Source organism: Andrena cerasifolii, chromosome 5 (assembly GCF_050908995.1).
Source record: "Andrena cerasifolii isolate SP2316 chromosome 5, iyAndCera1_principal, whole genome shotgun sequence".
Lineage (NCBI taxonomy): Eukaryota > Metazoa > Arthropoda > Insecta > Hymenoptera > Andrenidae > Andrena > Andrena cerasifolii.
Window position 1 is genome coordinate 11,350,131 of NC_135122.1, and position 22,390 is coordinate 11,372,520.

General features: G+C 44.0%; 1 protein-coding gene across 3 annotated transcripts in view; it reads left to right on the forward strand.

Annotated features, from left to right (window-relative positions):
* Positions 1 to 22,390, forward strand: part of LOC143369441 (neuroligin-1) — a 60,534-nt gene that overhangs the window by 9,855 nt on the left and 28,289 nt on the right. For all 3 annotated transcript variants that reach the window (XM_076813376.1, XM_076813375.1, XM_076813377.1), the window contains exon 2: positions 2,281 to 3,890. In XM_076813376.1, the coding sequence (XP_076669491.1) occupies positions 3,209 to 3,890 (682 nt within the window). In that variant the 5' untranslated portion in view covers positions 2,281 to 3,208. The remainder of the gene's footprint in view (positions 1 to 2,280; positions 3,891 to 22,390) is intronic.

The following is a 22,390-nucleotide window of genomic DNA, read 5'->3' on the forward strand; positions in this document are numbered from 1 at the left end:
CTGATAATGCAAATAAGAACTGCACCACAGAAACACACATTCGACAGACTAAAATGAAACCTTAATCTGTAAACTGAATCTTTCGAAAGGTATCCCAAATTGCATCTCCCTGCCACAAATTTTCCCCAGACGAATTCCACGTGTCCTTACACCTCTTCCCCCGGATCCTTTCCAACCCTCCGCCTACCTCCTTCTCCCGAATCCTTATCTCGCCCGTCGCAACAGCATCGCTACGTTTCCCAATTAAATCCTGCCGGAGCATTCGTCAGGATTCGGTTCACCTGACCTCCAGTTATTTATTCTTAATTACTCGTACGTGTAACCTGGGCGGCGCGCCGATGTCGCCGTAAACGCGATTCGTACGACGGGCCTCGTTTAACAACGGCCGGACGGGGGAAGCAATTATTAATTGTTTTCGTATCGGGACGGTCACGGTGTAATTGCCTCCACCGAAACTGGCGTTTGGTAATTCGTGCTCGATTCCCTTTGGAGGACGTGGAGTTGTCGAACTGAACTCTCGGGTTACACGATGAACCAAAGGATCGCGTTTAAAGCGGCCTCCCCACTCTCCCCCTCCCTTCTACTTGGAAATTGGAAATTCTCGCGTCGCCCTGGCGTACCTGGTATTATTGGGTTTCGTGTCATTTGCGGCCTCTGAACGGGGCACGTTACAAATTGAGTTGTCCGACGTAATTCCCGCTGGACCGAAAAAGCCCGCTAAATGTCTACAGAAACGCGAAACAATAGCAACCCCACTTGCTTTTCCGATCCGGGGTGTCGTTGGGGGCGGAGTGGAGGTATTAGATTAATGTTATTATTCCATTATTTTCTCACGTTCCCGCGCGTAATTTACGCGAAATGGAATTCGAGCTCGCGACTAATAATTCGGTTAGAAGTTCACGTATCCGTACCTGGAAATTGAGGGAGGTGGGCGACGATGGCACGTTTATTAATGGGACAAATAAATTCCTGTGGGGCACAGTTGTACACTAGGCAGATAGGATTGGTGTCGTTGTTTGTGGAGATTAAGAAAGTTTGAAGAACCGATGTGTTTTATAATTTTTTTTGTTACCTATTTTGTTTGGGTAGGTATGTCTATTAGTGGGACAGATGCATATTTGTGGAGCAATCGTTATTTGTGGAAATTGGAGAGTTTTGAAGTATTGAGATGTTTTGCAAACATTTTTGGCACATATTGATTGACCCCCTTTGGTGTCTCATTGTTTCGGGGGTGGTTCGAGGTTGCAGCTTTAGGTTTTTGGGGACAGGGGAGGTATTGGTAATTTTTGGATTCCGTCATGTGAGAGAGTCAGTGATTGATTTTCAAATATATTTCATTCCCTCTTTTCGTACACGTTGCTGTATTTATTACATTCATTCCCTTTTGATGGGAATATTATGTATTTTATGAGCTACACAAATTTATTAGCAGAAACAATTAAACACTTCGTTCAGTTTCCTCGTGATTGTCACATAATATTCTAACCGTCAGACATTTTTGCTCGCACTGCAAAATGTAATTAATATTATACCAGGATGTTTTCAGCGAATTATAAGCATTTTTCATTTATTACGATACACGTAGTTCCTCTCTGCAAAGGGACCATTGTAGAAGCGAGTACAGAGCACCACTCGTGCTGTTTCATCGCAAAGAATTTTTTACAAAAACGTTGGTGATTGAATTGGACGTAACAGTGCCGATCCGAGGATCCTTCAATTTTTCGAATCAGAAATCGGCTTTTGGTGCAGTTAATGCTTTTTCTCTGATACAGCTGCATGTTTTCTACAGCGGTTACACCATTTCCCGATATTTTTCATAGTGCTAAAGCTTCTTTTCATTCTCTTTACGATATCTGTACTTTACAATATTTTTAACATTCACCATTGTTTTTCATTGAATAACGAGGCGTTTCTGTTAACATTTCACCACAAGCTCTCTTATCAAGTTCTCGCCTGTGCCGACAAACGGGTTGCGGATACGTTTTCAGGACACGAAAACCTATAAGAAACGGCTATTGAGCGTTACAAGTCCGAAAAAAGTCAAAATTTGTTGTACTGTGTTATCGGACAAATGCGTATATCAACTTTTCTTATAATTTTGATGAGTAGAACCGATCCTGAAAAAGTATCCCACATTTTTCAAAACACCCGCATACAACCGCTTGACCCGTAAAATTTCCACCCCAATTTGTTAACTGTAACTTCTCTGCTACACCCCCATTCAACCCATCCTGCCACAAAAAACACTTCATCTAACCACTATTCTCATTCTTGTTACAGAGAGCTGACGAGCGAAGCAAGGAGCAAAGGAACTAGAATCGTAGTACCAACGTGAAGGAATTGATTAATACCTTATATACACATCATCTCGAGGGGATTAAAAAGAAAACTGCCACCCCGTCGAGGTTCCACCGCGCACCACCCCGAATCACAGCAAAGCTCCCCCTCCCCGAGCTGTAACAGGAGCCAGTGTTAGTTTCCGCATAGATCACAGAGAGTCTCGTTGACTTTTCCCTTCCGAGGTGGCGAGAAGATACGCGCTCGTAGCCTGGCGTCGCCGATGGTTCCCCCAAACTTGCACGCTGGGATCGACTGGAGCTCGCCGTTGATTGCTGGCACAACGGGGACGACTGGTGCTCGGGCATCACGGAACGACGACTTCCTGGCGGCGCGGAAGCTCGTTGCCGGGAATACACGTCCTCGAGGATGGAACTGAAAGCATCGCGGGCAATCAGCGCGTTAGACACGAGTTTTCGCGAGTTCGCGGTGAATGGATTGACCGTCGCGGGGATAGGCAGGAAGCAACAGAGGGAACGAAGTGGGCTGCGCGCGTACTGGCAGCCGGCCTTGGACGACGAGCGTAGGGGAGCGACGATCGGGCAAGGTAGGGAGCAGGGATATTGGGGATCGACAGAGGTAGGGAGAGAAGGTAGCAGCAAGGGCGACTTGGAGCAACGACCACCCTTGGATCAGGGAACGATAATAAATAGCCGCGGCAGAGAAGCCTCGAAGCAGACTTACCAGAAAGAGGAGAGGAAGGGCCCCGAAGAAGGGAGAGCCAAAGAGGGATATAAATCGAGTGGAGAGGATCGCGAGGATAGAAAGGATACAGAAAAGGAAAGGGGTGAGAAGGAAGAGGGTCGTCCCTTAGAAGGAGGGCCCCACAGATGCGGGGCCCGGAGGGGCCAGTCCGCGGCGGCGTGACGCGATGCGGACGTCCTCCTCCTCGTCTCCGAGGAAGAGGAAGAGGAAAGACCTCTCGCCTCTCGACCCTGTCCAAAGTCTGCCTCCCTTGGACGATAGTTTCGGCAGGTCGTTTATCTCGCGCGATGCTCGCCAGCATCTCGCCGCTGCTCGCGCGTACGTCGAGCAGGCCGCGTGTGATTTCTGCGACGCGAGGAATAGGGCGGAAAAGTACGGAGGGTGGCAGGAAGGCGGACGACGCCGCGAGAATAGAGCTGACAGCTCGAGGAAGTGTCTGGCGACGATCATCGTGTTCGTCGGGCTTCTGTGCGGACATTGGTGCTCCGCGGGAGCGGAGGCTCTGGCTGGTAGTCAGAAGTACAGCACCAGGACGGTCAGAACCAGGTACGGGACGTTGCGCGGTGTCGAGGCCCGCTCGTCGACGTCCGTCGAGACGTACTACGGCGTCCCATACGCCACGCCGCCCGTTGGAGCGTTGCGGTACATGCCACCCGTCACGCCGACGCCTTGGCGTGGCACCAAGCTGGCGGACACCATGCCGCCAGCCTGCCCCCAAAAGGCACCGGAACCGGACTCGAGTCAGCCGCGGCACAGACGCGCCTACCTCGAGAGGCTAGCACCCATGCTTGCCAACCAGAGCGAAGACTGCCTCTACTTGAACCTCTACGTGCCCAAACCTCCTCATGGTGAGTCGCTTCGACACTCTTTTCCCATTATTTTTCTTAGCTTCTTCCTCTTTTTATGCGGATTTGCGTGTTTTTTTTTGTTACACAGTAGTGGCGGAGGCAGCTTAAGGGATGGAATGTTAGGGAGATTAATGTTGATGTTTCTAGGGACATGTTTAAGGGGGGAGCTCTATTTAGGACGCTAGGAATAAGGTGATTCTTGGGAATTTTTTTCTGTGAAACTGTTAAGCGGATCTTTTCCAAACTTTCAGGGTATTTTAGTTCACTTTCCAACAATAAGAATTAATTTTTTCGTTACAAAGTGTTCGGTAGAAATGGAGATATATGAACACGTTCGTGAGGACTCGCGCGCCGGAGTTGCAAATTTGCGATTGTAATGGTGGCCCTAATTCTTCCCTGAAATAAAAAAACCAAGGATTTTCTTATTTCTATGATCCGCTGAACAGTTTCTTAGAAAAAAATTCCCAAGGATCACTTTATTCCTAGCGTCCTAAATAGGCTTCCCCCTTAAGTGAATTCTCTGCTGTATTATTATGTTAAGTTGTACTGTAATTGTGGGGATAGTGTGTTTGTGTGAGCAAATTATTTGCACTGGTTGGGCTTGGCTTCTTCTCTTATAGCACACTGGTAAATTTTCATGAAAGCGTAGGGGTGGAGCACGTTCATTAGCAAATTATTCGCTGCACTTGAAAATCCAATTTTCTCACATTCCTGCATTCTAGTACAAGTCACTATGAATATTATCAATTCTAGCTATCTAATTCGGCTCTATCTTCACCGCTAAATGTACTGCGAGTTCCTTAATGTCATTAGCATTCCATGTATCAAGAGGGAACTCTGAACATTTCCACGAAATACCATGTTCACTTTGCACAAGTCTGGCGATGAAAGATAGATCATTTAAAACGAAATTAGAACCGTAATTTCCAGTTTCCAAAGACACGAATTTTTTTTTTTCTCGCCACGAATGGACCATCGATTTTCCACCCCGCAAATAATTTTCACCGAAACCTGAAACATCTTCCATTACAAAAGCAGATCGTCCATCAACCCCCTGAGTAACGTTTTCTGCATTCGACAAGTGGTCAATCCATTTCACCATAAAACAGAAATCTAAGATCACAAGTAGACTTCAGCCTTCACGTGGCTGAAATTATTCCGAAGATCACGCTCTTACGGAACACGCAACGTACAATTTTCTCCCTATTACGATTTAGTTATAGACCTTAGAGAAACCTCGTTTAGACAAGAATCTCTTTCACAAGCATGCCCATACTCGCCCTGAACTTGACCGTTGAACACCGAGCACACGCTACGCCTGAATAATTTCACGCCGTAACAAAACTACCCCTTCGCACGCGACACGCGAGCTCCGATTTTACGAGCCGCGGAATCGTCTTTCTAAAATCGATTACGGCCACGACCGCTTCCGTTTCACGCCCTTTCTCGTGGCCAGTCCATCTAGCGGACACGACAACCTGTTCGACCCTCCCGGTTCGCATAACGCCCGTGGCACAGTTGGCAACTTCATTTCAACGAGCACGCGCCACGAGAAAAACGGTCCCGCGATCGCGACGCGCCAGATTCGCGGAATTGGACGAACGACGTCCAATTGGGCGCAGAGATTAGACGAAAATGGGAAACGAAACGAGGGGAAACGAGGCGAGGAGGATTGGCCTCGCAAAATACGTGGAAATTCGATTTCATGCTCGCATTGCTCGCGCCACTGAATCTTCTCAGGGTTTGGAAAGGTGCTAGATCCTCCTTGGTACCTTGTTGCGCTAGGAGGTTGGAAAAAGAAGGGCTTTGGATATTGTTGCCGTGTGGTATTGACAGAATTGAACGAGCATTAGTTGATTCAATTAATTTAGATTGGAAGATTTCGAATGTCAGAGTTAGAGCTGTCGAAGTTAGGAAAATGGGTTAATTTCTGAAAGAAATAGCACGGCATTCATCTTCGAGCTGTATCGCGTTAAATCGGGATTTACTGCGATACGTGTATTTATTAATACCACAGCAGGCTGCGTTAATTATCGTGTTATTATATCTGAATAAAGAACCTCCAATGACGGTTGTTTGCCGTATAGAACAGGTATTAATTGGTCACTTTCAATCCAGTCAGATTGTCCCAGATTTAGACTTTAACCATCGACTCATCTGTCCGAAGTGGCTGGGGTAGCGCAGCAGCGTTCGAAATAGAACGTGAAATGATAAATCGGCTGGAAGAAGGCGCACTCGTAACGAAAATAAGTCTCACCGAAATGGAAAGCGAACAATGTATAACTTTAAAGAAATCGATTGGTTATCCACGATGAAACGTGCCAAAATTATCAAACACTCACCTATTGCAAGTCCGTTTTCTCTAAAATCAATCAATCTCGTAAAAATTTGCATTGTTAACCATAGTAACATAGGAATCACAGACTTTTATTTCACAGTAAAATGTTTAGCAAATAAAACTGGAATGTTCCAGTTAATCTATATACCATCTTTAATATTCTACACGAACGTTCTAGAAATTTCGGTTATACAGGGTTAACTTGTATTATAAATGAATTTTATTCTTCTTTTTAAAATATGACCCTTCGTGCCTTCCGACTTTCGATAGTCGTCGCTCCACCATAAATCTCCGTTTCGAAATCAAAGTGTTCGACAGTTGCCGAAGTTCATAGTTGAAACGTCTTCCCGAAATCGTCGAATTCTTCGTCCGCTTCGTTGGGCGAAGTTTCTCCGCGCTCGGTGGCTCGGTCGACGCGGAAAGTATATTTCTCTTTCACTTGGAATGTTGTGCGAGGATTGAAAAATAGAGAGAGAGAAAGAGATGGGAATCGCCGAGTCTGCAATTGACGTCGCAGCCTCTTGCAGAAAGCACTTCATCGTCGTTCGGTAGTCGTTGCATTTTCCGTTGAGTGTGCAGAAAATTCGGTGGATGTTACAGCAGCGCGCGACTGATCGAAAAATTTGCTTGCAAGTCGTGGCACCATTGATACACGAGTAACGCGACCTGATTAAACTCACCCCGCCGTTCATGATTTATACTTTGCAATGTGCGTTGTAATTCAGGAAACTTAGACCACAATTTACTGCGGAAGCTTGTGAGAACTTAAAGTGTCGCGGTCAGAAGCGTAGAAGCAACGTACCAGTTTGCAAAATTAAGGGAGGGGCACCCTGAAGCTACTAACAAAAGACAAAATTAGGGATTTATTTGTTCGTATAAATAAAAATATAGGGCTTGGATTTTTTATGCACTTTTAAATTATGTATCTTTATTCTGCTGGAAAATATTTTTTATGACAAATTCTACAAAATAACGGCGGACAAAATGGCTTCCCGGAGTACTGCAAAAAATCTGGCCCACACTCCCGGGAATGACTGGATCATCCGAGAAGGAAATACAAAATATATGCATATATATATATATATATATATATATATATATATATATATATACAGGAATACATTATCCTTGACCTAGCGTAGGATTTCAAAAAGAAAAAAAAATTGTCCCCCGTCTAATAGCTCTCGAGATATTCCAGCAAATATGTTTTCGACCCCCAACTTTAGGGGCTGTTTTCACTCCTTCAGCATGGTCGATTGCCAATAAGTAAAAATACGTGTCAAATATTTTCCACTATTCTACAAATCTATAGAGTCTCGTCAAATTCAGCCTGTGCGGGTTTGATATTATCCCTTGTGAGTTATCAAAAATCATGCTGCCCCAGCGTTCCAACCCCTTCTTTTCATCCACCCCCGTTCGCGCCACTAGTTTCCCACTTTGATTTTCTTGCGTTTGGGAGCGGAGGTTGGGGGACGCCACGCGCAACGGGAAAAAGGAGCGAGCGAATGAAAGAAAACGGAAGAAAGGAGAGGAGCGCGAACGACAAAAGGACGCATCGATCGGTCCGTCTCGTCGCGACGCGACGCTTTTCTGATTGTGAGCCAAGCGAAACGAGGAGGCGACGCGAGGATCTAGACTGCCATATCTGCCGTTAGGCTGGAGGCTGGTCTTTAAGCGACTCAAGGTGGAGCAGCCCTCGCAGATAGGACATTCTTGCGTCTGCTGGAATACCGAGCCCCCTTTTGTTCTAAACGTTCCGTTCCGTTTTACGTAACGCCGCGCGTAGGTTGTTGCATAACGGGGATGAAATTGATTTTCCCATTGGGGAGATTCTGTTCGCTGTTTATTATAAGCGGGGGTATTTTTAGTGTCGCCTGGGAAAAGGAAGCTGTTATTCTAAAACTAGTGGCAAGGACAGTGTCAGCGAAAGGGCAGCGTTGGGTGATGAAATCGGGTGGATTATTATTTCTTTGTTGTTTATTAGTTATCATGTTGGTTTACGAGGATTTGTATCTAGAAATTGGAACAAGTGGAAAATAGTTTTATTTGCGCAACACGTTCCACCGGCGGACCATGATATTTGATAGGGGTGTAAGTTTCTTTTAAATTTAAAGGAGTAAGGTATTTCTCGAAAAAAAACGTGTTGTTGCTTTTAGCTTTGCGATCTTTTCACGTGTTTCTTTGAAATCAAATACATTTGCAACGAGGTTCGTGTATGTTTTATGTATCGATTTTAATTTATTAATGCTACCAGTTAGTAGTTCGATAAATAATTTAGATTAGTGCAACGAAAGTCAGTAAGGGGACGAAGAAGTAATTTTGAAGCGAAGTAGACGGAACATTACGTTGCGTCTGACCAATGCAGTTTCGTACTACTTGCAGCGATCCACTGCGCGTTCTGCGAAATGAATAATTCGCGTTCACCTAATATCTGTCTATTGTTAGATGAAAAATAATTCAACCTAATTTAAAGATCTTATTTACAGCCACAGTAGTTAAATAATTGCAGCAGAAACTACAAACTGCAAGGTTTATTAAAGTTTTCGGAAGAAAAATTTCCCAAATAATGACTGTCAATTATTTGATTAAAAATTCCTCAGCAAAAAAGAAAATTCGAGATGAGCACCTGATATATCGTAAAAATTTCAGCATTACACATTAAAAAGCAACCTTTTATTGAAATGCTTGCTCGTGGATTTACGCCAGTCGCGCAGTCAACAATGTCACAGTTCTGATAGCGCACGCATCTTCCGAACGTGACTAATTCCCCAGTAATTTAGGCTCGATCCCATGGGAAAGGGGGCCACGCACGTAAATCCGTATTTTATTACTATTTGAAAATCGAAATCGCACATTGTTCGCGCGAAATGAAATTGGCCACCGTCCAATATCCGACGCCCCGCGGTGGGTGGAAGGTAGCAGCGAAAAATAATGCATATTTCATGGCCGTTCGAAAATCAAAATAACGTATTATCGAGGGCTATCGAAGAAAGGATCGAGGCGATCGGGGTCGGTCGGGAAATTTATTCGCGGAACGCGCGATTGAATTCAGCTTGTCGTTCGCACAAAAACCAAGTAATTTAAACGTTCCGTGATATCAAGGCTTCAAAAGCGCAACGGAACGTATAACTTCCATTAATTATCTTAACATGTTTGTATTTCAGGAAATTCGAGTTTTATGAGGTAGACACTGAATGGAGATATTCAAATCACACTGCAATACAACGTTGCAGTAGCACTTTTTCTATATTTTTATGCGTGTTTTAGAAATCCTAAATCAACCTTGCGTATAGTATTTTGAAAAGTGGGCTCATTAAAAAAAGAGAGAATAGTATGCAAAACTTTATATTAATCGAAACTATGTATTAATATAAACTTAAATATTTATTGTGTTATTTTATGACACAGAGAGTGGCTATTTTGTGTTACTGTTTCGATTAATTTCCGTGGAATTTTATTCACCAGCGGTGGAAGGTTTCAGCGAAAAGGAAACTCGGGTTAGGTCTGTATAATGCGTGGAATAATAGTGGATCAGTACTTCCGTTGCAGTTTTGCGTTCTTTTCACCGCAGACAATTTCCTCCAATAATATTCCCCACTTGCATTACCGATGCATTGGAGCACCTCGCATCCACCTCGCCACAGTGCAGGCTATCGAAAGAGATTTGAAAGAACATTCGGAGGAATCTAGCAGTAAGGAAATTGCAATGCTAATTTCCATTCCAGCGAACACTCGGAGTCTGTACGTTCGTGTACTATCAACGCTGGATGCATTACACTGCCAGCTAAACACATCAATTTATAAAATAGAAACTTTTATGTCATGATTCATAGAATTTCCCCGAGAAATCGTCAAGTTACTTAAAAAGCAATTGGGTTCAACTTAAAATTACGAAATCTTCAGTGAAATTTGAATAACGAAGTTCAAAAGCTCCTACATTAACATCTTTCGCAAATAAAAAAGTTTAAAATCACCCATATTAATATTCTTTGTAAATAAAAAATGTTCAAAATCTCCCCTATTAGCATTTTCTGTAAATAAAAAGTTCAAAAGCTCCCAATTAGCATTTTCTGCGAATAAAAAGTTCAAAAGCTCCCACATTAACAATTTTCGTAAATAAAAAGATTCAAAACCTCCCATATTAACATTCTTCATAAACAAAAAAAGTTCAAAAGTTCCCACATCAACATATCTCATTTACCTTATTACGTTATCCACCCAACGTAATATTTTTCAGCACACTATTCCGTTTCTATTTAATAAAACTCTACGTCCCAAGTGGGTCTACCCACGTAAAATGAATAACACCTACTTCATGGCCTTGCAACGCAACAGCAACCCCGTCCATCCCCAGTTCGATGACATCGCACGAAGTTGCACGACATCTGCAAAACGCTCGTCGGCTTTACAACGCTGCTTCGTATTTCGACACGCTTTACCTGCGTCGTGACGATCTCCAGCCCCAGCTCGAAGAAAATTCTTGGCCATCCGGGGTCTGCTTAGGCAAAGCAGATAAGCACGGCGCGCTTTATCCACGGGGATTCTCCTCTCGAGCGTGGCACACTTTTTCCCCGCGATATTTCAGCCGGGTCTTAGGCGTGCATGGTTGCTCGCCGCCCCGAAACGAGCGTCGCGTCGGTTCTCCTGGGTCGTCATCGCCTAAGAGGCTTACCCTGCTGCGTTCCCTTCGCCGATATAACCGTGGAAAAAACAGTCGGCCGAGGAGATTCCAGGCTCTACCCTTCCGCCCGAGATAGATCCCTTCCTACTCTCGGCCGAGACGGGATATTTAAATGAGATTCGCTGGTGGGAATGTGTTTGAGGTAACGTCCGGGCTGGGATCCTTCTTTTGGATTGCAGTGCAAGTGCGATCGGTACGATACACGTGCCTGGGGATGCGATTTAATGACGACAATTAACGTAATGCTGGGTGTCACGAAGCGGGTTCATTGTCTTAGGGCGAATGCGCGAGGTCCGCAGCACTAATTCCGCTGAAATTCTGTGTATAGTTATGTGGTAGACACGTGTGGCGCAACAGTTATAATTGTTTGGCGAAATTGAGCTCAAGGTTTTGTTTTTAACGTCGCTTTGGTACATATACGCGCAATTCACTAATTGCGTTTGCAACAAAACAAACAAATTTGCGTTTTGTAAGGCTGAAAAATAACAGAATTGTTTACATTTATTTGAACGAGCACGCACCTTCTTTACGATTTTCGTGTCCACGGTTCACCTCGCGGAATAATTGTGAGGAACGTTGCGAATTTATTGAAGGTCACTGAATAATTCTGCTTTATTTGGTATTTTAAATTAAAGGTAGTGAGAAGTATTCAGTCTGCACCAGTATATTACATTCTCTGCAAATACAACAGGTGTCCTAGTACTTAGAAGATGCAATATTTTCAGATTAGATGTTTCATGTAGTTCCAGTTTTACGCGCAGATGAAGTGAAACAGGGAAACTTTTCAGCTGGATTTTCAGAAGTTTGGTACATTACACACGACCAGCACTAACCGTATGCAAAACTTAAACCAAAACGATGACCCGAAGTTTCTGCACATTCCTCGTCACTTCTGATCTTAAACCTCGCGATTTCACACCGCAGAATAAGTGGAAATTATAGACTCGAGCCTTCTCACGAGACTCTCGATTTTCGAGAAAATTTCGATAGAGCTTCGAGACTTCTTATTCAGTTGAACGAGCATCGCACGTCTACAAGCCTTCCGGCCACACTTCGAAAGCACCCTGCAATTAAACTATCTAAGACTCGAAACTCCTCCGAACGTAATATCAAATACTAAAGCACAGATCCACGCCACCCCGCCGCGGAAACTCTTCGCGCGAAGTAACCAACGACGAATGAACATTGTTTTAACAGGAACACCTCGACTGTGATATCCTGTTTGTCTAATTTCAAGGAACAGAGCCCCGAGTCCGCGGGAATGATTTAATTAGGATGTTCAATTAGAACACATCAGCGGCCCCGCTGGGGATCGCCGTGCCACTTGAACGTGCGCCCCCCCGTTATTTCCTTCGCTTTTCCGTCTGGCGGAGCGCGACTAATCGTTCCGCCAGCGATGAAAGATCTCGGTGAACCGCGGACAGGACGCGCCAGATAGCGTGCCCTAAACGCGGCGGTGCATTACGCGTGACAGTGATTTTCATGAAATATTGAATATCCCCGTCCGACCGGCCGATTAACGCATTGCCACGGGGACACGGAAAATTACGTAATACCCGACATTAGCGGTAATACGTTCCACCGTGTCGGCGAGTGCGCTCGTACCCGTGATCTTCAGCTCGCGCGGTTGCGGACCAATCGTTCCCCTCTGCGCTAACGAGTGTGACGGCCCTTTCACACGGTACACTCGCGTGGATCGTAGTTGGTGTTTTCTTCAGTTGGAGGGATGGTGCTGGTTTGACGTAGACGGGAAGAGAGACGTGGGAAATATTAGTCTGGTGCGGAGGGTTCCTAATAATGGAAACTTGAACGTGGCTATTAGGGATTGCAAACCGGTAAATCGGTTTGAAGCTTTTTTTCACTGATAACGTAGTAGATGCCGACGGAATTATGCGCTATATATATGCGCTACATTGCTGTACATACAATTTTTACCGGTAATTCGCCAAATTTTTAGCGGGAATTCGATAAATTACGTATTTCTCGATATTTACCGGTAAATCACGTATTTCCCGATATTTACCGGTAGATCGTGAGAAATACGTATTTCCCGATATTTGCCGGTAGATCTCGAGAAATAGTAGCGGATATATGTACCGCATCATTCCGTCGATATCTACTAAGTTATCAGTGAAAAAAGCTTCGAACCGATTTATCGATTTACCGGTTTGCAATCCCTAGTGGCTATTGGCAGTTCGAGCGGCGCAAGCTTTGGAAAAATTCCCCTTGAAGTAGGCTAGGCCTCCCAGAGCGATCGGCTCCGCCGAGGAAGTTGAGGGAGTTTAATCCTACATTGTTCATTAAATCTGCGTGAGAGCACTACTCTCGTGCACTCTCGTGCACATGGAAACGCGCCGACACCACTCACAATCGGAGTGTTAATGCATTTATAGAGGATACTCCTGTCGCCGGCTGTGGTGCGAAAATTTCTGCTTTATTTTGAGATGCTTTTAGGAGAGGCATACTGGAGGGTTTTCAGGTTTATCTATAAATCCTGTTCAGTCTGTTCTAATAGAGATTCTATTCAGAGTACTCTTGACCCAGAAATGGAGCATTAAATTCCAATCGCAGGATGTATTTATTCCTGCCATATTACGGTAATTTTCGAACCGATCGGAATCTCTGTCGCGTGGCGAGGCATCTGGCTAACAAATCGTCTACAGGACAGTACACGAAGCTAATAAAACGCAAGAGATGACGGCTGGTCGATTCGAAAAGTTGGCAACGGTGGCCTATTTTCGCGTGAAAAGCATCGATAAAAGTTACTGCATGTTTTCGAGTGTCTGCCGAGTATTTTTATAATCCTGATTCCCATTGGCCGCGATACGTGACGACGATGTAAATTCGCGAACGCCGGGGATGCTTTCGGCTCGAATGGCCACTTTAAAATGATACTCAGAAACCATAATCGTCTATCACGTGTATCTTTATACGCGCGATGCATCGTACGTGATAGAGCTACCTTTGACCTTCCCGTCCCACCTTCGCCTGTCTTCGTCTAGGTACGCGCGGTGCCATTTTTCTCGATAAAAGTTGCTGGAAATACGAGCGCAATAACGACAGAGATAAACTGGTCGCAAATAATAGCGGCGACGTTAATAAATAACGGGAGTGGAGTATTCGTGGCGCGCGCAGAAATGCTCGGTCTGAGTTTGGCGGCTCTTAAGCGAGCAGGCGCTGCCAAAGGAATGGCACGCTGAAACTTCGAAGATGGGATATAATATTGTGTGTACGTTCGTTGAACGGGTTGGGGAATTTTATTATTCGAATTTGGGGTCGTCGACGTTTGGTGTTTTACATTGCTTCGAAGATGTAGAAACGTGGCGAAGGTGGAACACTTTGGGGCTTGATTGTTTAGAGTTTGCAGGTCGAATTGTGTTTTATTGTATTTACTTTCGGTTTAGAGTTTAGCTACAGAAGAGTGAATATTTTTTATTGACGAGAGGTATTGCGTGGCGGGGACGAAAGAGTTATCGTTAATGGAGTCGCTGGTTTTTAAATTCCTGGGATTACAGCAGTTTGATTTGCCTCTGTGCAGATTATCATTTGCCCTGTTTTCCACTATTTTTATTGACCTTCGCAAATATTACCATTTGCTTCTCTTTTCACTATTTTTATCGACCCACCCAAATATTAACATTTTCTTCTCTTTTCACTATTTTTATCGACCCACCCAAATATTACCATTTGCTTCTCTTTTCACTATTTTTATCGACCCACCCAAATATTAACATTTTCTTTTCTTTTCACTATTTTTATCGACCTTCCCAAATATTACCATTTTCTCTTCTTTTCGCCACTTTCATTGACCTACGCAAAGATTATCACCTTCCCCCTTTTTCACAATTTTCATTAACCTTCCCGAATAGATCACCATTTCCCCCTTTCCAAACTTTTCATTAACCTCCCCAAAGATCATAATTTCCCACATTTCACGCTACACCCCCGCACCTCTCCAAAGATTATAACTTCCCTCGGTTTACGCTACCGCCCCGCGCCACCCGTGCACCCTAAACTCCCGTTATCGTTGGCAAATCGCACAGGTACGCGACACCAATTACAATGAGCTCAGATAACAAGCACGAGACAAGAACCATTCCACCCGTTTCATTGTACGGCTACAACGCCCACTCACGCGCACGTATACGCGCCTCCATCGTAAAACTGCAGCGAGGCCGTAGTAACGGGACAACAATCGTGACAATTATTATGAAGATCGCACGGGTTAGCCCCCTTAATCCTTGGAAGAGATCGCTCGGCATCGGGGAGCCCGCTGGCAGCTTCCGTTTCGAAGTTAGTTTCGAAGTTTCGGTCATTGGGGGATTAAGTTTTCGCGCTGTCTGGATTATCGTGGCCTTCGTTGCGCTGCGCGCTGTTTCCCCCGTGCACAGGCATTTGTTGCTGGGAAGAGGGTAATTGCCACGATTGCCATGCTACGCGTATCGAATCCCGAAAGTTAGTTTACGGGGGGATGGAGGGGGCGAGATTTAAAACGGGCGCAGGCAAACAGAGCTTCAGCCGGGGGAGAGGCTCGCCTGCTTCCGGCGAGAATTCCGTAACACCAATTCCACCAGGCTTGCGCAGAGCATTCTCGGCAACGGTAACGAGGGAACGAATGAATTTTTTGTGAACACGGTGACACTGATGGAAACAATTTTGTCGGGCAATGTGAAGGGGCATTTTTAGTGGCGCTGGGGAGTTTCAATGTTAATTTGGATTTTAACAGCGAGGTTATAAAATCTTTATTTGGAGAGGAGGGTGGGAGGAAGGTAAATTGAATGGCAGCTTCCCATTTTTATATTAACAGAGAATAGCGAATAGATTTATTAATCTACGGTGTTTGAAATTGAAACTCTAAATGTTGTTGATATAACAGGTAACAGTTCCTTCGCAGTTTGTGTGAGAAGAAAACTGTAATTTGCATAGGAGCTTAGAGAACTGATAAGTACTTTGAGCAATACTCGGATCACCTGAATATAATTATTAGAAATTCATCAACTTCAAAACTGTTTTCATTTTCCAATCAATATCTCTGTGAATCTCCTCGAGTGATTTTTCAGCCGATTCGTAGCGCATAGCTTGTTCTTTGGCTATAATCTAGAATCTAGCCGATGGTTGCCAGCGAAAATATCAATTCCAGACCTGCCGCTTTCGCTTGGTTTACTTCCAATGCCCCCTTCGTTTGGAGTGTCGAGGTCGTTAAGCGTGAATGGCTGGAATTGAAAGGGTTAATTCACTGTTATGATTCATGAAATCGGTCTGCCATGAACTGGCTTCATATTCGAGACGCTCCGCGAGAGATAATGTCGGATTCTGAAGGCACTGTGCGGTAACGCCACATAATAGATCGCATTCAGAGTTACCCGCTGGTGAACTTCGGCCATAGTACTTAACAGTTTTGCGTGATATTCTCGCCATTTACTGTTGGAACAAATTCCCCCGTCTAATAGACCACCCATATCAATTTTACTTGGAAGTTTCTCTTCTTAAGACACAACACGGAGGACTACCGTGATACCGCAGCAAATAATTCTAAATGATATGCTTAGGTATTTTCCAAATATACTTAGATTTGGGCAGGAATTAAGTGGAACCACTTTGCTCCTTTATTTGAATCTAATTTATTACATGCCTCTAAAAAATAACTGGGAAAAAGTAACCTTGTTTTATGCGAGGATTAAAAAATAGCTTCAAAATGATTTTTTATTTCGAGGCCACATAAATGAAATGTTGTATCTGATTGTACTGTTACTGTCAACGCGTGGCATAGCGCAATTAAGATTTTAGTACGAACAACACAAACAATCCAAATAAAATCTTTTGTACGTTTATGTTGAATACTACGAGTCCAAAGAAACCCGAGTTCAACGCGCAGTTAAAGCAATAAAATCAGAATAATTTCAAGAGACACTTATTCGAATTTAAAATAAAATAACGATAATATTTGATTAGTACCCAAATAACGAAATAATTAAAAAAAAAACAACTCAGTTAGGTACTCGTTCGAATAAAACAACCCACGAATATTTAAAAATAACATTCATTTGATTTAAACAATGCCCGAGTCTGCATCCACTAAACCTAACCATAAGACTTTCCGAACGACTTTCCCAACAGAACGTGTCCAGGCACGCTTACGAAACTGATTGCATCTCACCTTAAGAGATGTTCCATTGTAGCATGAATGTTTGAAAGCTACAGCCACGGCGGAGTGCTTCGCGGACGTGCAGTAAAGGGTGAGCGTTATCGCTGAAAAGTTGCCTGAAAACGAGTAATTAAAAGTGATAACGCTTTGTGCGCTGGCTGCTCGAAATAACGCTCTTTTTACAGCGTGGAATTAAGCGGGGTAGGTGAGTCAGCGCAGTGCGCCAAAGTGAAACCGCGCTGAAGTTGAACGCCCGGGGGTTTACGCGCTTAAATATGATGCTGGGGGAAAAAAAACCGAGGACGTGTGAAATTTCGTAAACGAAGGGAGTCGCCGCGGCAACATGGCGCCGTTGGCAGTGAAACAAACACGGTAAATAGAACGAGAACGCTACGAGCCACGGCTATCGTCGCGGGGGCCTGCAACGTAATTGCGTTAAATTTATAGTAATTACATAAACGCAGCTTGGTTGTGTAATTGTCGCCGGCGCGAGGATACAGTCGCAATGAATACGTTAAAGTAGACTTCGCGGCGGGAAATGCAGGAAGAGCGAGTGTCTTTTTCGTTTGCCTCGGGGTGCATTCCCTTTTTTCGATTAATTCCGCGCGGAGACAAGGATAAATTTTAATTAAAGCGGTTATCTACGGGCGCTTTCTTAATTGGAACTCTTATCTGGCGAAAAATGAGTATTCCAGCCACGTGTCGAGCGGTTTCCTTTGGTAAAGGGTTCTTTGCGCCGTTCTGAGGGAGGAGGGGGAGGATTTTGCAGGTATGCGCGGGATTGGTATTATGCGTGGCAAGTGTTTTGGAGTTTCTGAGTGGAGGGGAGATTTGGAGGAGCAGGGAGTGTTGGTTCATTGAAACGATGTGGGGAATTTTTGTTCCTCTGTTGCTGGAGGTTCAAAGAAAGAGTAGAGGAATCGTTAGGAATTTTTATTAAAATTGCTGTTTCACTTATGGTATAGGTAATATCGGATAGTAGAACGTGGCATGAAATTAATGGAACGAAGTATTTACCCAACTGAATTTCACAAGGAATATAAGGTGTCTGAATGTTCTTCTAAACCTGCAAGGACACATTTGTTTCTTAGAAAATCTGTTAGACTGGAAAATATTACATTGCAGAAGAATTATTTGTATCATCGTGAATCGAAATTAGTATTCTCATATAATATTTGGCGAAGAGAGTGCGAGGAATATTGTACAAAACGAGCGATTGTGGCTATTTACTCCATTTAACATATTTATTTAGAACTCAGAATATTCCATTACCAAATCCATCCTACGAAACACCAAACTTCCCATTATTCTTAGCATCAGCACTACGAACATGGGCAGCAAAATTAACTCCCATTAAAAAACATCTGAATTCCATGTTCCATACACTAAATCATCTCCAAGTTCCTAAACATTATCACCCCCAAATTTTCACCACCACTCATTACCAATAATACCAAAAATTGTGGATCAACGACACCCCTGATCTCCAACCCCACCCAACACGTCGTAACGCTTCTACTTCTCCGTCTCCAAGCGGCCTCTATGTCCGCCATTATTTGAGTTCGCTCGTCGCGGTGCCCCGTCAGATTTGCCCAGCGCAAACGGGCGTACGAGATTTGTGTAAAATTTCCGTTCCGCGAAACTTTGCGCTTAACGACTCGCGCTATTTGACTATGGGCACCCCCGCCCCCCTCTCTGTGTACTCCTGTGTGTAATCTCGCCGCGACAATGCCGCGCGTGCGCGGGGATATCGTTCAGCGACATCAAAGGGGCACGGCGAAGACAGCAGGGAAAGAATGAAAGCCGGATGAGAGGTCGGGCTTATCCGTGGAACCGGCGAAAATTGCTGCTCTCCTCTCTCTTGCTCCATTTATGACGTCAGAATTGAACGTCACCGAGCGAGAATGCCGCGGGCCGTGGACGTGAAAGGCGAGGCTAAACAGAGTGATAAGAAGAGGATGTGCCGAGGTGCACGCAGCCCGGGCCAGGGCACGGGAGGAATGGGAGGAAGACGCGTGTGCACGCGGGTGTTTTGTGGTCGCGTTGCTTCTTCAATTCCGTAGTGCATTGCAGTCGATTATTCGATTAACGAGAGAGAACCTGCAAGCACCGCGGGAGTGAGGTGGCCTCGCGTCGATGTCGACTTACCCCCTGGACCAGCGACCACGCGGCAAGATGGAGTATTGTGCCGAGGACAAAGGGGGATGAGAAGATGGAGCTGTCCGAGCGAGCTTTTCTGGGGACGCTGCTGCGTCGTGGCCGAAGAACGTATTCCTGTCACAAGTATAATAAGTAACTCGCGCGACACTAACGCTGCGACGAAGACTAATGCGTAATGATTCAGACTATTCTTCCGATTAGTATTTGGAATATTTGGATTACGGGTTCAGGGTGTTTTGGTGATTTCAGTTTCAATTTCAGCGGATGGATTGCGTTTGAGTCTGGCTTAATGAGTACTGCGTGTTGGGGGTGCGAGGTTGAAGCGTAGATATTTTCAGTGAATAATAAAATTCGTGAAGGGAAAGAACGTGGCTTCAGCTAATTGTTCTTGAGATAGTATTTTGTGATGATAAAGTTTGTTGGTGCTTTATCATATACTGCCAATTTCGAATTACTGATTGCACGTAGAATTTTTTGAAAGTATCAATCGTTTTAATTCGATTTAATTCGATTCACTATTATAAAGCCTGAATCCCGATTATTTGTGAAGCCACGTTTAATAAAGCTTTGTACCTTATTAGAGTTATAATTACTTAGAAAAGATTGCAATTGAAGGGGCAAGGAACAGATTTCCTTTTGTGCCACCGTGAGCTACTTTCGTGCACCAGATAAGAAGAGCCAGTAGAAACGCCCAATATTCGATCAGACGCCGACCAGTAGTTCAGGTCGCGGATATCTGTAGCGGTATATTTCAAATTCTGACATAAGCATGTATTACGTCGCAATTGTTAATATTAACGATATAAATAATTCTTCTGTGATTATAATATTTTTGTGTTTAACAAATTTCGAAGAAAGCTATCTGTAGTTAATGTGTAACAAGATCGTCTTTCGTATTTATGATAGGTAATTGAAATAGGAAAAACAGTAACACAACGCAGTGATCTTACTTTTCGATCGATAAACTTTAGTGACGTTGATACTGATTTTACGAACTGTTCAGATCCGTGAATTTTCGAACAAGGGTAGAACGATGAAAGTTTGATTATAACGTTACAGCTGTCGCTCCATAAAAAATTTAGTGACGCGTAATTGCGTTAGGGTCCCTTTGCCATTTTTAATCGAAGGGTCTTCGATTCGGGTCACCCTGCACAGACACGTAATAGCACGCCTGTGTGACCTAATTCAAGCAATAAGACGGCAAGGAATAACGAAGTGGTGTTCTCAACTTTGTAAATAATGAAATTTAATTGACCTCGATATTTCATTACAGTGATATTAATCTAGAAGTTCCAGGAATTCTGTTTCCACTTTCTGAATTTTTAAAAGATATACATATACCCAAATATTTATTCACAATATTCACAAGTAATATCATTATACTCGCAGAGTTGAAAACGGTACTCAAAGAAGAATTTTCAAGCCAAATCTGAAACAAACAACCCTTCTAAAAAAACTACACGAACCACGCCCGAATAATTATAATTTCTGCTCAGAAAAAAAACCTGTAGCGCTCGTTTCATTTTCGTTGGTAGAATGTCGCCTTTCCCAAGGATTTCTGCATGTCCCGGGAGCATGCAGCTCGATAAAATCAGGCAGACGTGTGTAAAAGAGGTCAGGGGTCGAGAGGATTAATTCTTCTTGAAAATCTCTCTCCCTCCCACGCCCTCCACTCCTAGCCTTCTTTTTCTCGCATAATACCTCGTGAAAGGTAATTAAGGGAGACGAAGGTGACGTACGTTTTCCCTGTGCGAACGACCCGGCTCCTTTTCCTTTGGAATATTTTTAAATTCGAGCTGCGCCTCCTCTGCCTCGCTAACGACCTCGAGATCCCTCGTTAAGATCTCGAGATGGTGAACTTGCCTGGGTGGAAGTTTCGTTCACTTCATGGACGTCAATCGATCATCGAACCCTCTCTGCACACTCCCTAACGAATTTCTCGGACAGAGTGGAACGTGGGATTTTATATCACTTCAGTTTAGGATGGCAAGGTTCTGATACTTGTAGAATGCGAGTGGAATTTTTTGATAAATCGTAATGCTTCGCGAGGTGTTCTAATTATCTTTTCCATTATGTTATGGAATTTTTTGTCTTGTGTTTCATTGATGGTAGAATTGAAGATTTTTTGAAAAGTCAGTTTCGTGGTTTGATAGAGCAACTAGTGAGAATTCATAGCGGTTGTACTTAATAAAATTTTGTATAATAATTGACATTCCAGAATCAGGTAAAGTAGTTTTTATTCTTGCAATCTAAAAGCCTGTACTTCTGCTAAATTCTTCTATACTACCATTTATTTTATTGACCGTCCTCAAATAGTTTCCAATCTTCAATCTTTCCTTATTATCATTCCATGTCACCTATTCTCTACACAAGTTAACAATAAATATCTCCAGCATTCACCTTTCCTTCTTTTTCGATCACTTACTAACGTGATCCTTTTCTTACAGCAATTTAGAATTCTAAACATCATATTTTACATTGCAAACATGGGTCAAAATAGACCCAGACACAAATCTAAAATTCCATCGCTGTTTACACACCGCCACTATCTATCTTAACCCCACTAAAAATTAAACTACTCGAGCCTGCCAAGTCCAGACCACCTTCATTCACCCCTAAACCAAACACCCCTCCCTTCGCAGTAATCACACATTCTAAAATGGTAAACCTGTAAAAACTCGATCACAGAAGAATCCTGATAACTCTATTCCACTCTGCTCCACTCTGCTCAACTTCCATCTACGATTCCACGCAGCCTGTGTACGCATGCACCTGGAATCAGACATGGGGCGCGATAAGGCAGGGCCAGGTGGCCCAGACGTCGTAGCTAACGCAAAATACCATATCACTCGTAAATTTCCCACAAATAGGATGTCCGGATCGCGGATGGTCCTTGATGGAGAGCCGAGACGTGGCCAGGCAGATAGTAGCCGGCATTCGTTCGCCTATCTGCCCGTGCTGGTACGATAGCGTGCCGTGTCGTGTCAAAATTCGCAACAGGTGGACGTCTCGTGCTCGTCACGCCTGCCTTTACTTACAGCTACACCGCTGTGGCTCCTGCTCGCGGACGATTGCAATTTCATGAATCGTGGCCGTACCAATGAGTCCGCCGGGAAAATAACTTGGACGGCAGCAACGCTCTGTAATAATTTAGCGTTAAAGGTCCCTCGGCGATT